Genomic DNA, 17788 nt, shown 5'->3' on the forward strand with positions numbered 1-17788 from the left:
AGCCATTGTAGCAGTTGTGCAGCCAGTGTCTGTGCAGTAGAGACTGTGAGGGATTCTGGGAGAATCTGAGTAGAGCTGGGTTAACAAAAATAATTATTATTTTTTTTCTTTCGAGAATCTAATCACTTCCTGACTCTACCTCCCAACATATTTTACAATCCCCGAAAAAAATACACGAAAACGGCAGCTGTCAATCATTATTAAACGTTACATAAAGCCTCGTTTTTAACCCTGCATAACTAATCAAAACGAAACTTTTCAGAAAAAAGAGGACTTAAATACAAGACAGCCAAATGATTTCTTCAAATCACCACAACAATCAGATGTGAGAAACTTTTCTACGAGGTGTAATAAATTTTTATATTTTGACCACAGCCCATCTGGAATGACTGGAAAGCCAGATTTTGTAACCTATACTGCAGCCAGCCACCAGGGGGAGCAGTTTTTGTGGAGATCTCACTTCGTGCAGAGCAAGCGGGCGTATATTTTTTTTACAGCCTATGCTGCTGACTGTGGGTTGGAATCAACGTTAGCACAAACAGTTTAGCCCCTGTGTTAGCCTTTAGCTTGTGCTCTATCTCTCTCCTGACAGTTAGGCTCCAGTGTCCACCATCACTACAAAATTAATCACAGAAATCATTTTCAGCAAAGAAAAACACTAGAAGATCTCTTTTCTCACTACTAAACTTCATTAGCTGGCGTGGTGATGTCATAGAGACGTAGACATGCTGTAAATCAGGAAGCTAAGAAGTAGCATTTCGAAATAACCTGCATTGGTGCTGATAATCTCATTTTAAAGTGTGGATTATGATTAAGCATCTAGAAGTGAGACTTTTTCAAGCTCACAAATAAAGACCTCATAGTTCTTTTATTATTGCAACATCTTAAAGATACTCTGATATGGCTGTTTGCCCTCAAGTGGTCAGTCTGGGTTCAAATCCAACTTGAGCATTCCCCACACCCTGAGTAAAGACATTGCAGACAGAAAAAATACAGGGAAATGAATATTTTGGGTGAAACAGTCATGTTTTTACAGACCACTAACAGTGAAGTTTAGTTATTGTTTATAAATCAAATTACATCGATTTCACCACTAGATGCTAATTCAAAAATTACCACCTAAATGATTCCAGATTTCACTTTCATCCCATGATTCAATCACGCTGACAGATTCCAATTTCCTCTACTTTATCTCCTCGCTCTGCAGTAATTTATCATTTGAGCAACAAAATCAATTTGTTCCCCTGTCCGCCGCTCTGGCTGCGAGTATTCAGACAGACATGTCACATCTTCCAGGGAACAACAAACACAATGGAGGAGGCTTCATTTATATTCCCGCTCCATGTCCACTCCATGCCAAATTTCAGCATGTGCACACTTTCAATTAAAGCAAACAGCTGGATTGGTTTACAATATTTCCTTAATTATTTTAATGGCTGGGATATTGGACAATGGGGAGCAGGGGGGGAAGATAGTGAGTTAATTGTTCTGATCTCCCCTGATGATCATCTTTGTGTGCGGGGAGGAGAATAGACGGCCGGCTGAATGGGCTCACTGCTCGTCTAATTGGCAGGACATAAATGGTATTTATTATGCGGGGCCTTCCAAACCCTGATTGTCTGCGGCACAAAGCTGCCTCTATTAGCAGGGTGCTGGCTCTTACTGGTGGGTTTGAAATGACCCGGTGCTTAACCATTTATTAGATGGACTGGAGGCCTCCTTGTATGCCATGGATCTCTCTAATTGGCATGTTTACCCATGTGCTGCTTCCACCCGGCTGCTAACATTGGGACGTGTTTGTTTAAATTTTTGCCTGGCGGGGTTAGAGCGTTTAACCCCCGACGTTTGAGTTGTTTACACTTTGTTTCAGACAGATTCCTTGATGTGAGGACTTCCTTTACAGAATAATTCATCAGCTATTAGCAACAAAGAGCGTTTCTGGAATCCAAATTCATCTCCTATACGGCTCAAGCAGGAGTGGATACTGAATATTTAACGTCCTGCTGTGAGGACGGCTTCCAGTCTGAAAACGGAGAGTGTTTATGTCTCTCTTCCTTATTACTTAAGGACATCAAAGGCTGTCTCTTGCCTCTGTTTGCTCCCTGAACACTGGCCCTGTCTTGCTATCTGCTTCACCTTCTCTCTCCCTCTCTGTCTCTCTTTCAGTAATAGCTGGGAACTCCCTGCCGAGGGTGAAAAAAACAATTTGCCACGTCCACACTTGCGTTTAAGCACAAAAAAACAACCCAATACGCTGTCCCAAAAGGCCCTCAGAAACACTCTTCTTCAGGATCTGGACCTCCAAAAACAAAACGGGCCGTCAGTTAAGAAAAGAGATCAAAGGGAGAGTGCCCTGTAGCCCGAGGTTACGCAAGTATGTCTCTTTAATTCTGCCAGAGATTCGTCCCGCTGTAAACGCCGCTCAGAGCCAAACAAAAGGACTCCCCGGGAGTCAGCGGTGGTGGAGGGAGAAAGACAGGTGATGATGGGGGACAGGGAGGAGAAAGGGAGGGGGGCTCCGCTCTTTGACCCCGGTCGGTAACCTGAGCCATAACATGGCCCTGATTGAAAGACCTACAGATTTCTCACTTTACTGAAGCCAAATCTTCAAAAAAAAAATCCAACATCCAATACAAGTGTCAATACGAGCACAGCTGCATAAGTGAAAAAACCTCCTTTCTGCACTAGCTTGATGAACACATTTGTTTATTGATGAAAATGTTGGACAAATTAAGAATATTAAGTTTGTGCTGTTACTTATTAAGATTTCAGATACTGAATTAACCATCTGCTATGCTCATGGTTAGTTGATTCATAATTTCGAACACTAAATTGAAAAGAAAATCTCTTAACAATTGTCCCAAGCCTGAATAAATGTCTTCAGATTGCTTCTTTTGTTTGAGCATGTGTTCAAAAAAAATCCAAATTTTCCTCATTCACTGTCACAAATCACAAATTCTCACATTTAACGAGCTGTTTGACATTTCTGCCTGCCTGTGGACGACACTTTTAGTATTTTCCGTCTCTTAATGAAACAACTTGGAGCAGTAAACTCGTGTTTGAAGCACAACACCTGTTAGTGTGCTCTTCACACTATGACTCGTACCCTAAGTGTCACAATGACAATCCCACTGAGGAGGCACTGCGCCGTCTTTTTGTCCATTTAACCTCAGCTCTGAGATCTGGGAAAGACTGTGTGCTGAGATACCAAATATTGACTCAATTCAAAATCAGCGATTTCTCACTAAAGGTTTCCTTATCGCCTTAGAGTACCACAAGACTCAATTTATTTCATGCTTTTAGTCGTCTTTTAGTCATCTGAAACCAGGACCACATCCTGTATGAAAGACTCATACAGTGACCAGTAGATGGGGCTGGTGTGAGTCCTTCCATATGTTGAGAGTATCAGCGCTAACAAAAGGCTAAGCTAAATGTTAGGGTGGCTGTTAGGATATTTAAAGATATGATGCTAACGAGCTACACATCTGCATAGGAACTGCGCATTGCTGAACGTAAAGTCAGTCCTTAGAAACCAGGTCACCTGCTTGGCTGCCAAGGCTAGACCTGAGCCAAATATGACCCGCAGGCCAAATCTGGCCCTTTGGGTGTTCCAGTCTGGCCTGCACAAGGTCAATCGTTCATTAAAACTTAAATAAAAGTAGTGCACTACGACTGTGTTTCTTTTATTTTGAAAGCACAGCGTTTGCATTTTGTCTGTATTGACCAAAGGTCAACATCCGGTGTAGAAAAATGAAGCCTATGTGGAAGTGCTAAAAGTTACTGTTCATTGAGAGTCTGCATCTGGCTGAAGAAAGACCACGCACACACCCAGCCGTAAAAAAGGACTTTCACGGCATTAAAACATTTTTACAGCCTGGTTCAAAAAACAGCTTGGGTCTGAAACACTAATTAGAATCACACACTGTACAGTGTGTGATTTTTTTTTCTAACTCTGCACTCTTTCAAAGATATTAGGATCTTTTGATTGTCCAATCAGAGACACAGCTCAGCTCAAGTGACTGACAGGCGCCCTGTAGCTGTTTAAAAGGAAGCTCAAAGCCGGTGTCATATCCAATGTGGCTGCGTTGGATTGGCTTCATTTCACTGTTTCAGAACCAGATGTGTGACGCTACGGGGACTACATCCATGTTTTATATAGTATATGGTACAGCGAAGTGATGAAGTTCAACAAATTCAAACACAGATCCTCTGGCACTCAGGATCACCTTTGAGCTTTCCTGCAGCCAGATTTCAGTGTGTATGTTCAAGCCTAAAATGGACTAGATTTTCTCACTGAGGAGACAGAATGGACACCACGGTTTCACATATCTGATTACAAGTAGCAGCTAATCAAAATATTAAATTAAGTTTGTTTTACAAAAGGAAAAAGTTTATATTAGGCAAAACAAAGTTTACATTATTGTTGGTGCAGCATCATTCATGGTTTTAATGTGACCGGCCCCTCATGAGAATCAATTCCTCACCCTTGATCCAGGCCATAGCAGCACATCAGGAACAGAGTTCTTATGCTTTCCCGCCAAAAAACACAAGAAAATTTAAATGAAATGTAGAAGTTACACAGTAAAAGCTGAGCACAGTTAACCATGATGCTTTCATGATGAATCAAGAAACAAGAACTTTAAGTTTGATGTGGTTGAGGCTGGAACTTTTGCAGAATGTTTAAAGGTGTACTACACCAATCTTTGAAAGTGTCATTGTTCACTTAGCTTGTGTATTTAGTTTGTCCAACTTCCTTAAGAGCAGGGAAAGTCCCAAAACGAGAAACACAAATGTGGAGAGTGAAAGTTTTAAACATTGTCGTTAACAGCTAAAAGTTTAAAAGTTTAAAAAAGTTTTTTATCTTTTTTTTTTTTTTAAATATGTAAGGTCAAAGAGCATTTTAGCTTTTAAAGTGATATCATAAAGGTGTGTTTTAAATCCTAATGAAATGCTCTCTAGTTTAGTAAAATTTCCCAGTATGAACCACACAAAACTTGTTTATCTATTTCCATCATATGTGAGTATTTTTCAAACTTTTTCTTTCCTTTCAATGTTGTTTGTATTGTTAACTTTTATTATCTCAGAGAAAAGGAAAGAAAAGGCTGAAGTCCTCAGAACAAAGGGCTCAAACTGTGACCTGTGTCACCTGCTCAGTCAGACACCTGTCAGCGCTCACCTGTTTGATACACTGCAGACGGTCATTGGTCTGCTGTATGTGTCGGTCCATCGACGGAATCGAGTTCATGTTGATTGTCCCTCTTCGGCCTCTACCTGCCAGCCATTAAACTGCAGCGCTCTGCAACACAAGAACAGACGTGTGTTAACACTCACCTCTTCACCACCTCTCTGCAGCTTAGTGCGTATGTGCTGATGTGTGTCGATGTGTGTGTTAGTGTGTGGCTGTGAGCTGAACAGGAGGAGGGGGGGTGTATTGATTTGGCAGGTGACAAGAGAGCCACAGAGAGGATGACATCGCTCTGAGACGCTGTGACACCCTCAACAAGCTCTGGCGGTTGCCCTGAACGCACGGTGGATGACTTAAGAGAGGGTGTGTGATCATGTTGGAGCACATTGGGGTGAAAATGAACACACACACACACACACACACGCACATGCGTTATGTGTGTCCGAAAAATCTGTGTGAAGCCCCTCTGCCCCGGCCTGTGAGAACGTTTACTTGGCATGTGGTGCTGTGTTTACATTACTTAGCCATTATGTAATCTTTGGTTAACAATTATGTGTGCTCTTGGCCCAGACATGCTCTACATTTCATTTCACCCCCTCCTCCACCTCCTCCTCCTCCTCCTCTTCGACACATAAGAGTTCCTCTAACAAAACCCCTTACAGCGCACTATTGATTTTGGAGCAGCGCTTATGGAAAACCTCTTCCTCTCCTCTCTTTTTCTCTTGCAGGAGAATAATTTTTCACGTTAGGCAAACAATGGGGCTGTGATCTGACATGCTACATAACATTATCACAAGTTAGAAAGTATTACAAGCTGCATTACGGGTTATCAATCCTACCCACGGGGCTTTGATTTAATGTTGCGTTCAACGTCAAATAAATATCACACATGGGTTGTCGGCTGTAAGTCACGGTGACCTGCGGCTGCGCGGAGATGGATGGGTGAGTTAATAAGCACATCTATGGGTGATGAGGAGAGTGTCTCCCCCTTTTTCTAACCATTTCCCCCCTCTGATGTCCTCTTTATCTCACCCTGTCTCAATCTTTCCTTCTTGCTCCTGCCGTACATCGTCTCTCACTCAAACACCCTCCATCACTCAAACCTCCCCTTCACCTTCCTCCATTTCCATCACACACTTACACACACACACAGAAATTTCTCCGATGACGTAGAGAGGAAGAAAAAAGGAAGCAGTATGCTGCACCACACTGATAATGCTCACTTAGGGGTCTCTCTGGCTGGATTTAACGGCAGGGCCGGTAATCTACTCCACTAGACGGCTAAAGAGCTTTTATGCTACCTAACAGAGCCGCTCATGCCTGTGCTTGAGAGGAGAGAAGGGCACAGGAGTGCATTCCTCTCCATAAATTAGACAGCTCATAAAAGAAAAAGAGACATCCGAGGAGTGTTTTCACCCCGACAGGCTTGGTTTGCTAGATGTGTATTTGGTGACATTTTTCAAGATGCAAAAAGAGGAATTCTTGACACGAGGGATGTCTGGGCTCTTCAGCTAAACACTTCAGTGACTTGGTGGCAGGAATTTGTGCATTGATGGAGTTTTTAAGTCAGACTAAAATTAATTTACTCTAAATTCTTTAAAGATGGTAAATTCAGGGCAGTGGAGACCTGCACTCTGAAAAATTGTAGGAAATTTCAGGCACTCTGTCCTAGAAAGTTGCCTAAGCTGACTGTTGATGTTGGTTTATGTTTGACCGTAGTCTGTATATAGAATGGCCAGTGTGACTCCGCCTTTTACCATTGTACGCCTTTGAAGCCACCGTAATGTCTTCTTGGCCCTCCTTCCCAACATATTTTACTATTCCTGAAAAAACTACAGAAGAATTTAAGCTGTCAATCATCCTGAAACATGATGTAAACCCTGTTTTTAACCTCTAGTAACTAAAGAAAAAGAAACTTTCCAGAAAAAAGAGGACTAGAACACAACACAGCCCAATAATATCTTGAAATCACCACAGCCATAAGGATGTGAGAAACATTTCTACCAGGTGTATCTATTTAAGTTATTTTTTGGGGCTTTTTACACCCTTAATGATAAAGGAGAGGACAGTGGATAAAATAGGAAAGGGCGAACTTCATGGGGTGGGACCATACACTGTATGAAACATGGACGAAGCATCCGCAACGTCACCCGTCTGTTCCTGAAACTGTGAAATGAAGCCAATCCGCGAACGCAGCCACATTCGCTCTGACACCGGCTGTCATAAATCACTCACCGTACAGTGTGTGCTGATAGTGAAATCAGCATTTTAGACACAAGCTGTTTTTGAATCAGACTGTAAATGTGCTTTTGCCGTAAAAGTTTTATGGCTGGGTGTGTACGTGACTTCAGTCTTTCTGCAGCTAGACTCAAGCGGATTCTCGACTAACAGTGACTTTTAGCACTTCCGCATAGGCTTCATTTTTACTAGCCGGATGTTGCCCCTTGGGTGGGACCTAAACCACTAGACCACCTGTGCCCCCCCCCAGGTGTATTGATTTGTTAAGTTTGACCCCAACCCATCTGGAATGACTGGGGAGATAGATTTTTTGACCTATACTGCAGCCAGCCACCAGGGGGAGAAGTTGTGGGGACTTCACCTCAAGCTGAGTGAGATGACCTTCAATTTATTTTAAAGTCTGTGTGCTCGATGTGTCTGCAAGATATGTGCAACCTTGTGCAGCTTTGTGTAGACGAAGGACTTCATTTTAATAGCCTCGCCCCCTCATGTGGTCCTTTTCTAACTGAAATTTCTAGCTTTGGCCCAGAGATGTGTGGACAAACAGGAGCTCTTAGTGTCCGACTCAAGTATAAAAGTCCTGGCATTTATACGATTCATCTCACAGAGATCACCGTGAACAGTATGCTGATCAATTCCTGGCGTAAAAATTGGAGCGACACTCAGCAGAGAAGAGATATTGGTTGAAAAAAAAAATGTCGTAAACAGTGTAAACAACTTCTCCTGCTCTAGTTTAGTACTGTAGTGGATGTGCATTTGCGATACACCGCTCCCTGCAGTTTGGGAATGGACACCACACACATTCATATTTTAGCCTTCAGCTCGTGCTCCATCTCTCCTGTTTATCTTTCTTCTGCTCTTCTGTCCTTTTTCTGTCCGACAGTTAAGCTCCAGTGTCCACCATCACTACAAAATTAATCACAGATTCCTCTTTTCTCAATCTGGTCCTGTCTGATGCCATCATGAAGCTGAGAAATTAAGAAATAACTTCTTTTTTTCTCTCTGTGTTTGGCTTTTTCTTTGTTTGTTTTTTTGTTCTCAAGCTGATCCAAACCTGTGAATTCAAAGTTTATAATTAAGTTGATCGTTTTATGAAAAAAAAGTGTCTGTTTTTATGTTTTTCTATGTATCAACAAATCAATTTATCTTTGTGTTAACCAAAAGGATGAGGAGTGATGACAAATTTAATATATTAAGTTCATCAAACCAAGATACAGAGTTGGATTAAAGGCTGGAGATTAAAGGTATTCAGAGTGAGCCATTTCAGTTAAATGTGCAGGAATAAAGAGGAAGAACTAAAAAAGGAAAATATTTGAAGAATATCAACACCACCGATATTATCCAATTGCTAGAAACACACACACTGTCTTTCTTTCCATCCCTCTGCTGTTAGCCGCTCTAACTCTCCCATCAGCCCCCTCTCTGTCCCAGCTGATGCTGGTCTTATCCTTGGCGAGGGCGTCCCTGCTCTCTGAAAGCCTTGTGTCCCTCAGCCACCAGCAGGTGTCTCCCTGGCCCTTCAAAGGCCTGGCGAGTGGCACAAAGAAGGCGGAGCGGTGTTGCTTTAAGCCTTTACAAGCTCTACAAATCCTCAGCTGCTGCTTCCTAACAGGGCCCACTCAGCCCGCCACTGCCTGTCTGACCTTGTGGTTATTGATGAGCCAGTCGACCTGCTCTCCCTCTCGCCTCTCGTCTCCCTCCCCTCCTGCCCTTCCCTTCACTCTCCCTCTCCACGCTTTCTCTCAAGCAGTGAGTTAAAATGAAGCTGCCATTCACCTCCTCTGCTCCTCGCTGTTAAACTCACGCTGTAATGATACTTCTGACCTCCGTGAACTGTGAAGACTTTGTCATTTACATTTATTTGCCTCTAAAGATATGACATGACAGTGCAGGGGAGTAATTTAATTTCCAGATATTCACTTGTTCTAATTAAACACTCGTCCTTTGTTATGTCTTTAATGACTAACAAGAGCCAAATTAAAGATTAAAACCCGTGATGCTGGGGAGATATGACAACAGATGCAATTATGAGCCCTCCCTGCTATTTACATGCTTCCTTTCTATCTTGCAGATGTTATCATTTATTATCCTCCCTGCGTCATTACCTAATGTGAACTTATTTGCCTTGATTCAGCTAGTTACCCGCGGAAATCCGGGGGAAAAAAGGATGCTGATACATGCGTTACTCCAGCTTAATTTGCTAAATTACCGGGCAGGCGTTACACAACAAGTTGAGAGCTGTGGATTCCTGCACAACAAAAGACACATAAGAGGAGGGGAGGAGAGGAGGAGGGAGACCCGCTTCTTTCTCCTATTCAAGCGGGAGCTAAAATATATGTATTGAGTGGGAGCTGTAATAAAACGAAACGGGTGAGGAGATGCAGGCCGGGGAACAAATATGAAAGGCAGTGGAGGATGGCGGCAAGGTGATGGAGCACCACCAGAGGATTGGATGAAATTATCTCTTTATAATCAGGGGGCTTCTGCATGGCTGCCTCCTCCATTGCCCACTGACAGATGAGGCCTACCACTTCAAATGGGCTTTTCACAGCGCTATCAGCCCACCTTGAGGGGTAAAACAATGTTTCTCTTCCCCTTGTATCGCCACTTTTAAAGCTTTGTTTCCGCGCAGCACCCCACAGAGGACAGGATCGTCTCCCATCAGGCAGGGTCCGTGTTTGTCTCATTACGTGATCATGTTACATAAGTGTACCTTGAAAAGAGCCGCGGATTTAATTCGATGACAAATCTGTGCCGCTGGAAGATGCAGCAGACGCAAAGTTGAATGGAGACACTAAAGCAGAACATTATCTCCAGTAAGTAAGAGAAGATTGCTTTTTGAACTGTCGCAATCGCACAGTTTGGAATCCAAACATCATTTCTGACACCCCCCAAAACCCCGACCCTGCATCTTCAAAGAGTTTTCTCGCCGTTAATGTAACAGAGACGAGCTGCGCGCCTCTGCTCTGCAGGATAAAAACAGTCTGAGGGGGAATGGAGTAGACAATGATTAGCTTTATCCCACCATCACAGCAGAACAAATGGATCACGAACCCTCGCAGCTTTACACAGTCTCTCAGCTGAGCCGTCAAGGCACAGGGAAGTGGTAAACAGATTTAATTTATTCATATAAATGGCTTGTGAACCAAAACAGTCAGGCTACTCTGGGGCCAGGCAGCCGGTTGCTGAAAGGATATTCACAGTTTATTACAACATGGGTCTATTTTTGGACCCCTGGCCACTAGTTATGAAATCATTGTGCTCAGGAAAGTAACTGCTATAAAATTTACTGATATGCCCAGGCAATTATTTCATTCCCAGGCTAACAACACTTCCTGGATTTGAGTATTAGCGCAATAAAAAAGACAGACAACAAGGTTATCTTACCCTAAAATACAAACTGAGCATCAAGAAACAAGATAAGCTAACGTGACATGACACCGAGCATGAAACTACAAAACTACTACTTTTTTTGTAGTCCCATCTGAAATTTCTAGGTTAATACAACATAATTGTTACAATGATTGATATTCACCTGGATCTGCAAGAACACTGCAGTAACCACGCCAGGCCACTAGTTGGCGGTATAACTGTAGTAAAACAAAGCAGAGAGTACTACCAGGCAAACAGTAGACTATCATTTGCTCAGTAGTGTCAGCAAACTAACACATCTCTGTAGTGCGCCTGCTTGCATAAAGCCATTTGACAGAACGTTCTACACATGTGTGAACGGGGCTGTGATGTCACCAATTTACAAGGAGTTCCTAAAGATTTCGCCTCGGTTTTGAAAGTTTGTGTTTCCAGCTGCTCCGAATGCTCCATGTAACCAATCACCAGCAAAATCACAACAGTGGTTTTATTGTTTTCTACCACAATATTTCTATGTAGATGACACCTTAAAGCCATGATATTATCTTTTTATAAAAAAATAAATAAATACATATAAAAAAAACAACCATAAAAGCAATAACTAGAAAAGCACACATAACAGACTTTTTGCTAGCTTAGGCTTTTGTTAGCTTACTTTTAATACAAGTTGCAGGAGGGCTCTTCTTTTTTTTTACTTTTAGTCATATTATGTTTTCTTATAATATAAGCTTTGTTTTTAAACAAGTGGGAACACAATTTTTTTAGAGACTTCAACATTATAGAGCCAAGCTGGTGCATTAACTAGCGTACTCACGTACAACAGTATTGACCGGAATATAGGGGCCGTTTACACAACAACGGTTTTAGGGTGAAACGCAAAAGTTCTGTCGCATTTCAGCCTCACGTTAACACGGAAACTGTGTTTCAGCTGACCTAAAACAGAAACTTTTGATAACAGCCCTCAGAGTGTGACTTTTCTGAATTGTGTTTTCACACCGTTGCCGGGTTAACAGTAAGCCGGTGTTTTCAGTGGAAACGCTGACGTCACGCTCTGTGCTAGCGCAAACAGGACAACAGTACCGTTGTTACAATCGTTGCGAACTACCATGTTGTGCTTGTGCTGCTCAATTTACTCAATCTGCTGACTGTCTTTATACAAAATGAGCATCTGCTACTCCACTTTTGAACTTAGTATAACCCAGATGATCGGCTCTACTCAACTTTGGTGGAGATCTGCCAAACTACCTACCTGGCATGCTTACTACGTTTTCAGTCCCTCTGCGTTTCCGTGTGAAAGCAGATTTTTTCTTAACTGCTTTAAGGCTTTTTCTGATGAAATGTTGTCGTATTAACGGGCCATATGATGACCCTGATCATGAGACGACCCCTTCTTTTCAAGACTTATCTTCAGAAAAACACTGATAACCAAAATTAACTTTGTTTAAAGAGACTATTTTTTAATTGTAATTCTAAGAAAAATCATTTAAAAATAACAGTCAGAGACTTCCTTCATTTTTGGCTTTAAATAAAGCCATATTTCAACTACAATTCTGGTGTTCGCTCTGGTAACGAGCATATCTTCATTACATTTCTCAATACCAAACTCCCTCTTTCAGTCTTTTTGGACCTGAGATATTTGGTCATTATACTCTGTATAGCCTGCCACTTTATTTATATAGTATCTATCTATAACTCTGTACTTTTTGTCTGCCTGAGAGTTATTTAACGTCTCCACTGCAACCATCATTATCTTAACATTAGCATCATAGCTCCGCCTCAGTTGTCTGTTAACTCGTCTAACTTTTGGTCCACTTTGCTCCAGTCAATCACTGCACTTTTCCATTTCTGATTTCCTGTCCGTAGCTCCTGTCACTGAATCTCTGCAGTGATTTACAGATTACTGCAGCTACCGTGAAGTCACTGGCTGGACAGAAAGCTGGTGCCCTCTGCTGTTGCCGTCATTAGCATGTGTCAGTGTTTAGACCTTGATTGTAAGACAACTTCACTTTTTCAGATTATTTTGAATGAAAAAAACCTGTCATATTTAGGGTCAGTATGGTATATTTTATTGTGTGTCTACGGCATATGAAAAACAGGTTATTAACGGAGGATATTTAGAACAACAATACACCAAAGTTAGCAGGGAATGAGCTCACAAATGTTTAAAAAGTTGTTAAACAAACTTACTTTTGAACTATATTGGAAAAACTTAGTTTTGTGAACTCGTACTTTTGGCAATGACGACCTTTGAAGCCAGTTGTGATGATGTCATGTTATATATTGATCCTATTTGTATATAATTTAACTCAGATTCAAGATGAGTAGAGAGAAACTCGCCCCCAAAATTGCAGCTAATGTAAATACGTTAGACCACACAGAGAGCGTTAGCTTTAATTAGCTTAACACTTTTTTTAAAGGGACCTTACATTGATCCAAATTTGTGCTGAAACACACAGATGCAGCTTTTGAACCAAAGTGGGCCATGGCCAAAGTATCACACGCTGCCAGAGAGTTGGACGGTCAAAAGACAGCATGCAGCGCTGGCCGCCATCGCGACCACACACTTCAACAAAAAACACACGCATGGATCTTCTCACCTTCCCCTGAGTGCTGGACCGGCATCATGATACCATAACAACACCCTCAGTCACTCCTAATGTGCTTTACAACAACACCACAGGCAGGGTGTTACACCTCCGCAGAGCTGTGTGAAACACCCCCCTTAACACACTCACACACCTTACTAATCGAAGCTCAAACTACTGCTGACACTATTAAAACGGAGCGAGGTGGCCTGAGCGCAGGGATCAGCGTCACTCTGGCACCTTGTGGGGACACACTGTCATGCTGCTCAAGGTGATGGCGTCCCTGTGTGTCGTCTATTGTAGGTGAATTAGGCAATAAAGGACTAATCTGCACCATCAGTGACTGGTGCTCGGCTGTTTGCAGCACTTGCTTAAGGGCGATAAAGATGAGGGAGGAGGAGGAGGAAGGAGCATCTCTTCACCCTCATGATTTTAATGAGCTCTGATTCTAAGATATGTCTTGTTTTCTTCCAAGTGTCGGCCAAGGCCGGGTGTGAAAGCTCCCCTTTAATTATCTCAACACTGTAGAGACGCCGTTTCCTCGCACCACAAAGGGGGGCGAGGGGGGGTGTTTAGTTTTGAGAGGGCAGCTCTAGGACTCCAGGTGTCTGCCTGGTTCTCTGCCTGGTAAGTGGCCAGGCAGGCAGCGAGGACAAAGCTGTGTTTGTTCGGGGAAAAAGAAAAAAAAAACCCGCAAGAGAGGATGGAAATGTGTACGAATCGGCACCGCTTCCATTGTTGCCTTTACAGAATGTGCCATAATCCTCGGCAGGCTCCATCCAGAGCTGGCACGGAGGATAATATGAGCTGCCTCCTGCCTGTCCCACCTCCCCCTCTACCTCCATCACCTCCTCCTCCTCCCTTCCCCCCTGTTTCTTTGCTGCTGCACACACATATGGACAAACAGCCACTTTACGTGTGCGCACACATACACTCACACTTCCCCACATGGCTCCTTAACAGGCTTGGGAATGGATTTCTTTTATTTAATGTGGTTTGGTCTGCAGCTCCAGTGGCAACCAGGAGTGAGGTTGGGCTTGCAGTTATGCCACTCACACACACATTTATACACACACTCTATCCAAGAAGCCCTGCTGCGTTGGTCGCTGTTCACTGATCTCTCCCTCTTCCCCTCTGTCTTTCTCCATCTCCCATTCTCCCTCCAACTCTCTCCGTCTCTCCCCTGCAGACCCCTCCCTCCCTGCCCTCTCACTTTTTTTCTCCCCCTCCTTCATGACAGCTCACATAAGCAAGCCTCCTGGATTCCTGCGGGAGCCCCACATTCAGCGCACAGAGATTGTTCAGCCATCAGGCACATCTGCAGCGTGATTAGAAAAGCAAAGGGAGCATGGTGGTTGGGGAGGGGGCAGCAGGAGGGTAGCTGAAAGCCCCCACCACTTCTTCTTCTTCTTCTTCTTCTTCTCCTTCTCCTACAACCACCCTCCCCTCCCTTTCACCCCCGGCAGCAGAAGAAGAGGAAGAAAACAGAGGGTCTGGGATCATAGAGGGGCCTAAGCAATATCTCCTCTCTAACCAAGTGTAACGTTTCACCAAGTCTCAGAGGCCTGCGATAAAAAAAAAGGACAAAAGCAGATGGGGGCCAGTCTCTCTTCACCACCCAAGCCCCCCACAGCCACCCACCCTCAAAGTCGCCTCGCTGCTGGAGCAAGCACAGAGCGAGGAGATGGTCCTATAGCTACATCACAGTGGGTTCTCCTTCTCCTGTTTGCCCTCCAAACAGCTACTCTTTTAATTTCCTCCCACCCTCACGCTAATAGCAGAGGAGGGGGGAGTGGAGGGTCAATTCCCCCGGGTAGCTGGAGGCAGCACAGATGAGACACATGACTGCACGGTGCCTCAAAATGCAAAGCTAGCAGCAGTACCAGGCTAGCACTCTCTGATGCTTGAATGTAGTACAGCTGTATTTAAGGTGATGATCCCTTTTGGATGTAAGCTCTTTTTCACCACTTCTACACAAACTGATTACTTGTAGGTAAAAAACCCAGAGGTTAATCTGGCCATATCTCACAGAAACAAAACGTATATATTTTTTAGCTCACTCTGACAGCTAATGCTTATGTGTTTGCCCTTGTCTGTTATCATCTCAGCTAGTAAATATCCTAACTAGTGATATGTTTGAAGCTAACACAAAGTTAGTCGTTCAAAGCTATCTTTGAACAACACTGTATGCTAACATTTTAGCACTTTCTAGCTGACAAAGGCTTCGCTAAACTGACCTCAACTACATTTGCTATTTAGCATTTTCTTTTCAAGCTAACAATGCTATCAGGTTTCAGTGTACATTTAGACAGCATTTTTGAGCTAGATTTCAGGCACTTCCAACAGTATCACATAGCTAGCTAACATTAGGTTAGCTATATTTTTTAACCAAGTGTTAGAAGCTAACCTCACAACAACATGTTTAGCTAGCATTCAAACAATTCCGAGCTATCATATAGTGAGCTGAAATTACCTAAGCCAATTTTTTTTTCTATTTTTGTTTCAAGCTAATGAGAACATTATCTTGGTTGTTCCAAGCTAGCATTCAAACACTTTCAAGATACCATAGTTTGCCAGCTACATTTATTATTTGGCACATTTTTTTAAGCTAACATTACCATCAAGTGATTCAACCTACATCTAGATGGCATCTCAAGCTAGCATTCAAGCATGTCATTATTATTACATGATTAGCTTACATGAGGTCAGCTACTTTTGTTCACTGCTTTTTTGTTGTTTTTTTTTCTTTTAGTTAACATTCTTTTTTTTTTATTCTGAGCTACTGTAAGACATCATTTTAGCTAGCAGTGAAACAATTACAGCTATAGTTAGCTGACAATACCTTAGCCTCATTTATCAGTTCTGCTTTTGTTTCAAGGTAGCATTCAAACACTTCCAAGATAGTACAACTACATGTATCATGAAGCCTGTTTCAAGCTAACCTCAAGATCAGACTGTTTCTTAAAGCTATCTTTTGACAAAATTTTAAATCAGCATTCAAGCACTGCAGGTATACAAACTGGTTAGCCAAAAAAAAAAACTTATTTTTGTTTATAATTTGTTCCAAGCTACCTAAAGACAACAGCTAAAGCTAATATAAGAGCACTTTGTATCTACTAGAAATGCTAAAGTTATTAAGATTAGCTAGGATAAAAACATTAACCTGCTTTCTTTTACTCACAAAAAATAAAATATGTGCTCTATTTTTGGGGAAACGGGATTAAAGAATCCACTACCGTGTATTTAGAGCTACAGAACACTGACATTAGCTTTCAGTCTATGTTTTGCTTTTTGTTGTAATTGGCTGTTTGATTGTAGATAACGAGTTATCCAATTCACAGAGCTTAATGGCTCAATAAAGACTGATTAGAAGTCAACAGTATATGATTCACAACCTCAAAAATAAAAGAAATTCATTATAACAGTGCTTCACATCCTTAGCAGGACATTATTGTGCAAATTTGGTCAAAATTTTGCATAAAAGAAAGTTGTCAATACCTCTCTGCCAAACACTTTAATCTGTCTTTCATCATGAGTGCAGAGGAAAAGTCAAAGAGACATTTATACCATTTGGGTGAGTGATATTGTTGCCTTGACACAGCCTTAAAAACTTGAGTGTTTCCTTTTTTTTCTTCATCCACTCTTATTTTCTCCCCTTTTCTTTTTCCCTGCCAGTCTCCTGGTTTATTATGCATTCAGCTCATGTGTCCCTCCTGCGAGTGGCTGTTCATTTTCAACATACCATGCTTAATCCGGCCAGCTAAAACTTTGAAATAGTGGGAGCTGCAGCAGACACAGCCGCTACCCAGGAGGAGACATTATGAGGTCTGAGAGAGGGAAGGGAGGGAGAGAAAGAGAGACTGATAGTGCTTGGGGGAGGAGTGACAGGCGAGCTGTAAGATACATGGGAAGGAATTCAAAGAAGGCTGAGAGCCGAACACGGGGGTATGTGTGTTTGTGCACTCGCTGCCTGGAAGTGTGGAAGGTGTTCAGGCAGTACTGATAAGTAGGGGAGGTTGTTTCTGCGTCTGTGTCTCTGTTTTCTGTGTGTGTGTGTCAGTGTGTGTGTGTTTGATGGGGTTACAGGCGTGGGCAGGGGGATGGAGGACCTCTGTGTCTCCATTGTGCCGGTGACCTTTGGCCTTTTGTGACTTTGAGTGAATGGGAGGAGAGGGAGGCAGAGAGTGAGAGGGGGAGATTTTAAATAGTGCATGAGCTCAACCTGCTCAGACACTGATGGACAGCAGCAACATGAGCACTCTGTTTCACCCAAGAAGCCTGGGAAGACAGAGCATCAGGCTGCCAGCACTCAGGATGACCCCACCAATGTCTCAATTTTTAAAATTTCATAGGCAGAGTCTGCCTCTCTGCTGACACTAATGACTGTTGTCATCTTTCCCTGGTTATTGTT

At 42.7% G+C, this 17788-nt stretch overlaps 2 protein-coding genes across 3 annotated transcripts in view; one reads left to right on the forward strand and one right to left on the reverse strand.

Moving 5' to 3' along the window:
- The window catches only part of LOC141784809 (zinc finger MIZ domain-containing protein 1-like), a 166704-nt gene that overhangs the window by 49031 nt on the left and 99885 nt on the right, over positions 1 to 17788 (reverse strand). The window contains exon 4 of the mRNA XM_074662699.1: positions 5177 to 5296. Coding sequence (XP_074518800.1) covers positions 5177 to 5245 — 69 coding nt within the window. The 5' untranslated portion in view covers positions 5246 to 5296. The remainder of the gene's footprint in view (positions 1 to 5176; positions 5297 to 17788) is intronic.
- The window catches only part of polr3a (polymerase (RNA) III (DNA directed) polypeptide A), a 307538-nt gene that overhangs the window by 39558 nt on the left and 250192 nt on the right, over positions 1 to 17788 (forward strand). The gene's annotated exons all lie outside the window — the stretch shown is intronic.

This window comes from Halichoeres trimaculatus, unplaced genomic scaffold (assembly GCF_033239565.1).
Source record: "Halichoeres trimaculatus isolate MK-OKI-2021-1 unplaced genomic scaffold, fHalTri1.1 fHalTri1_scaffold_23, whole genome shotgun sequence".
In the NCBI taxonomy this organism is placed as follows: Eukaryota; Metazoa; Chordata; class Actinopteri; order Labriformes; family Labridae; genus Halichoeres; species Halichoeres trimaculatus.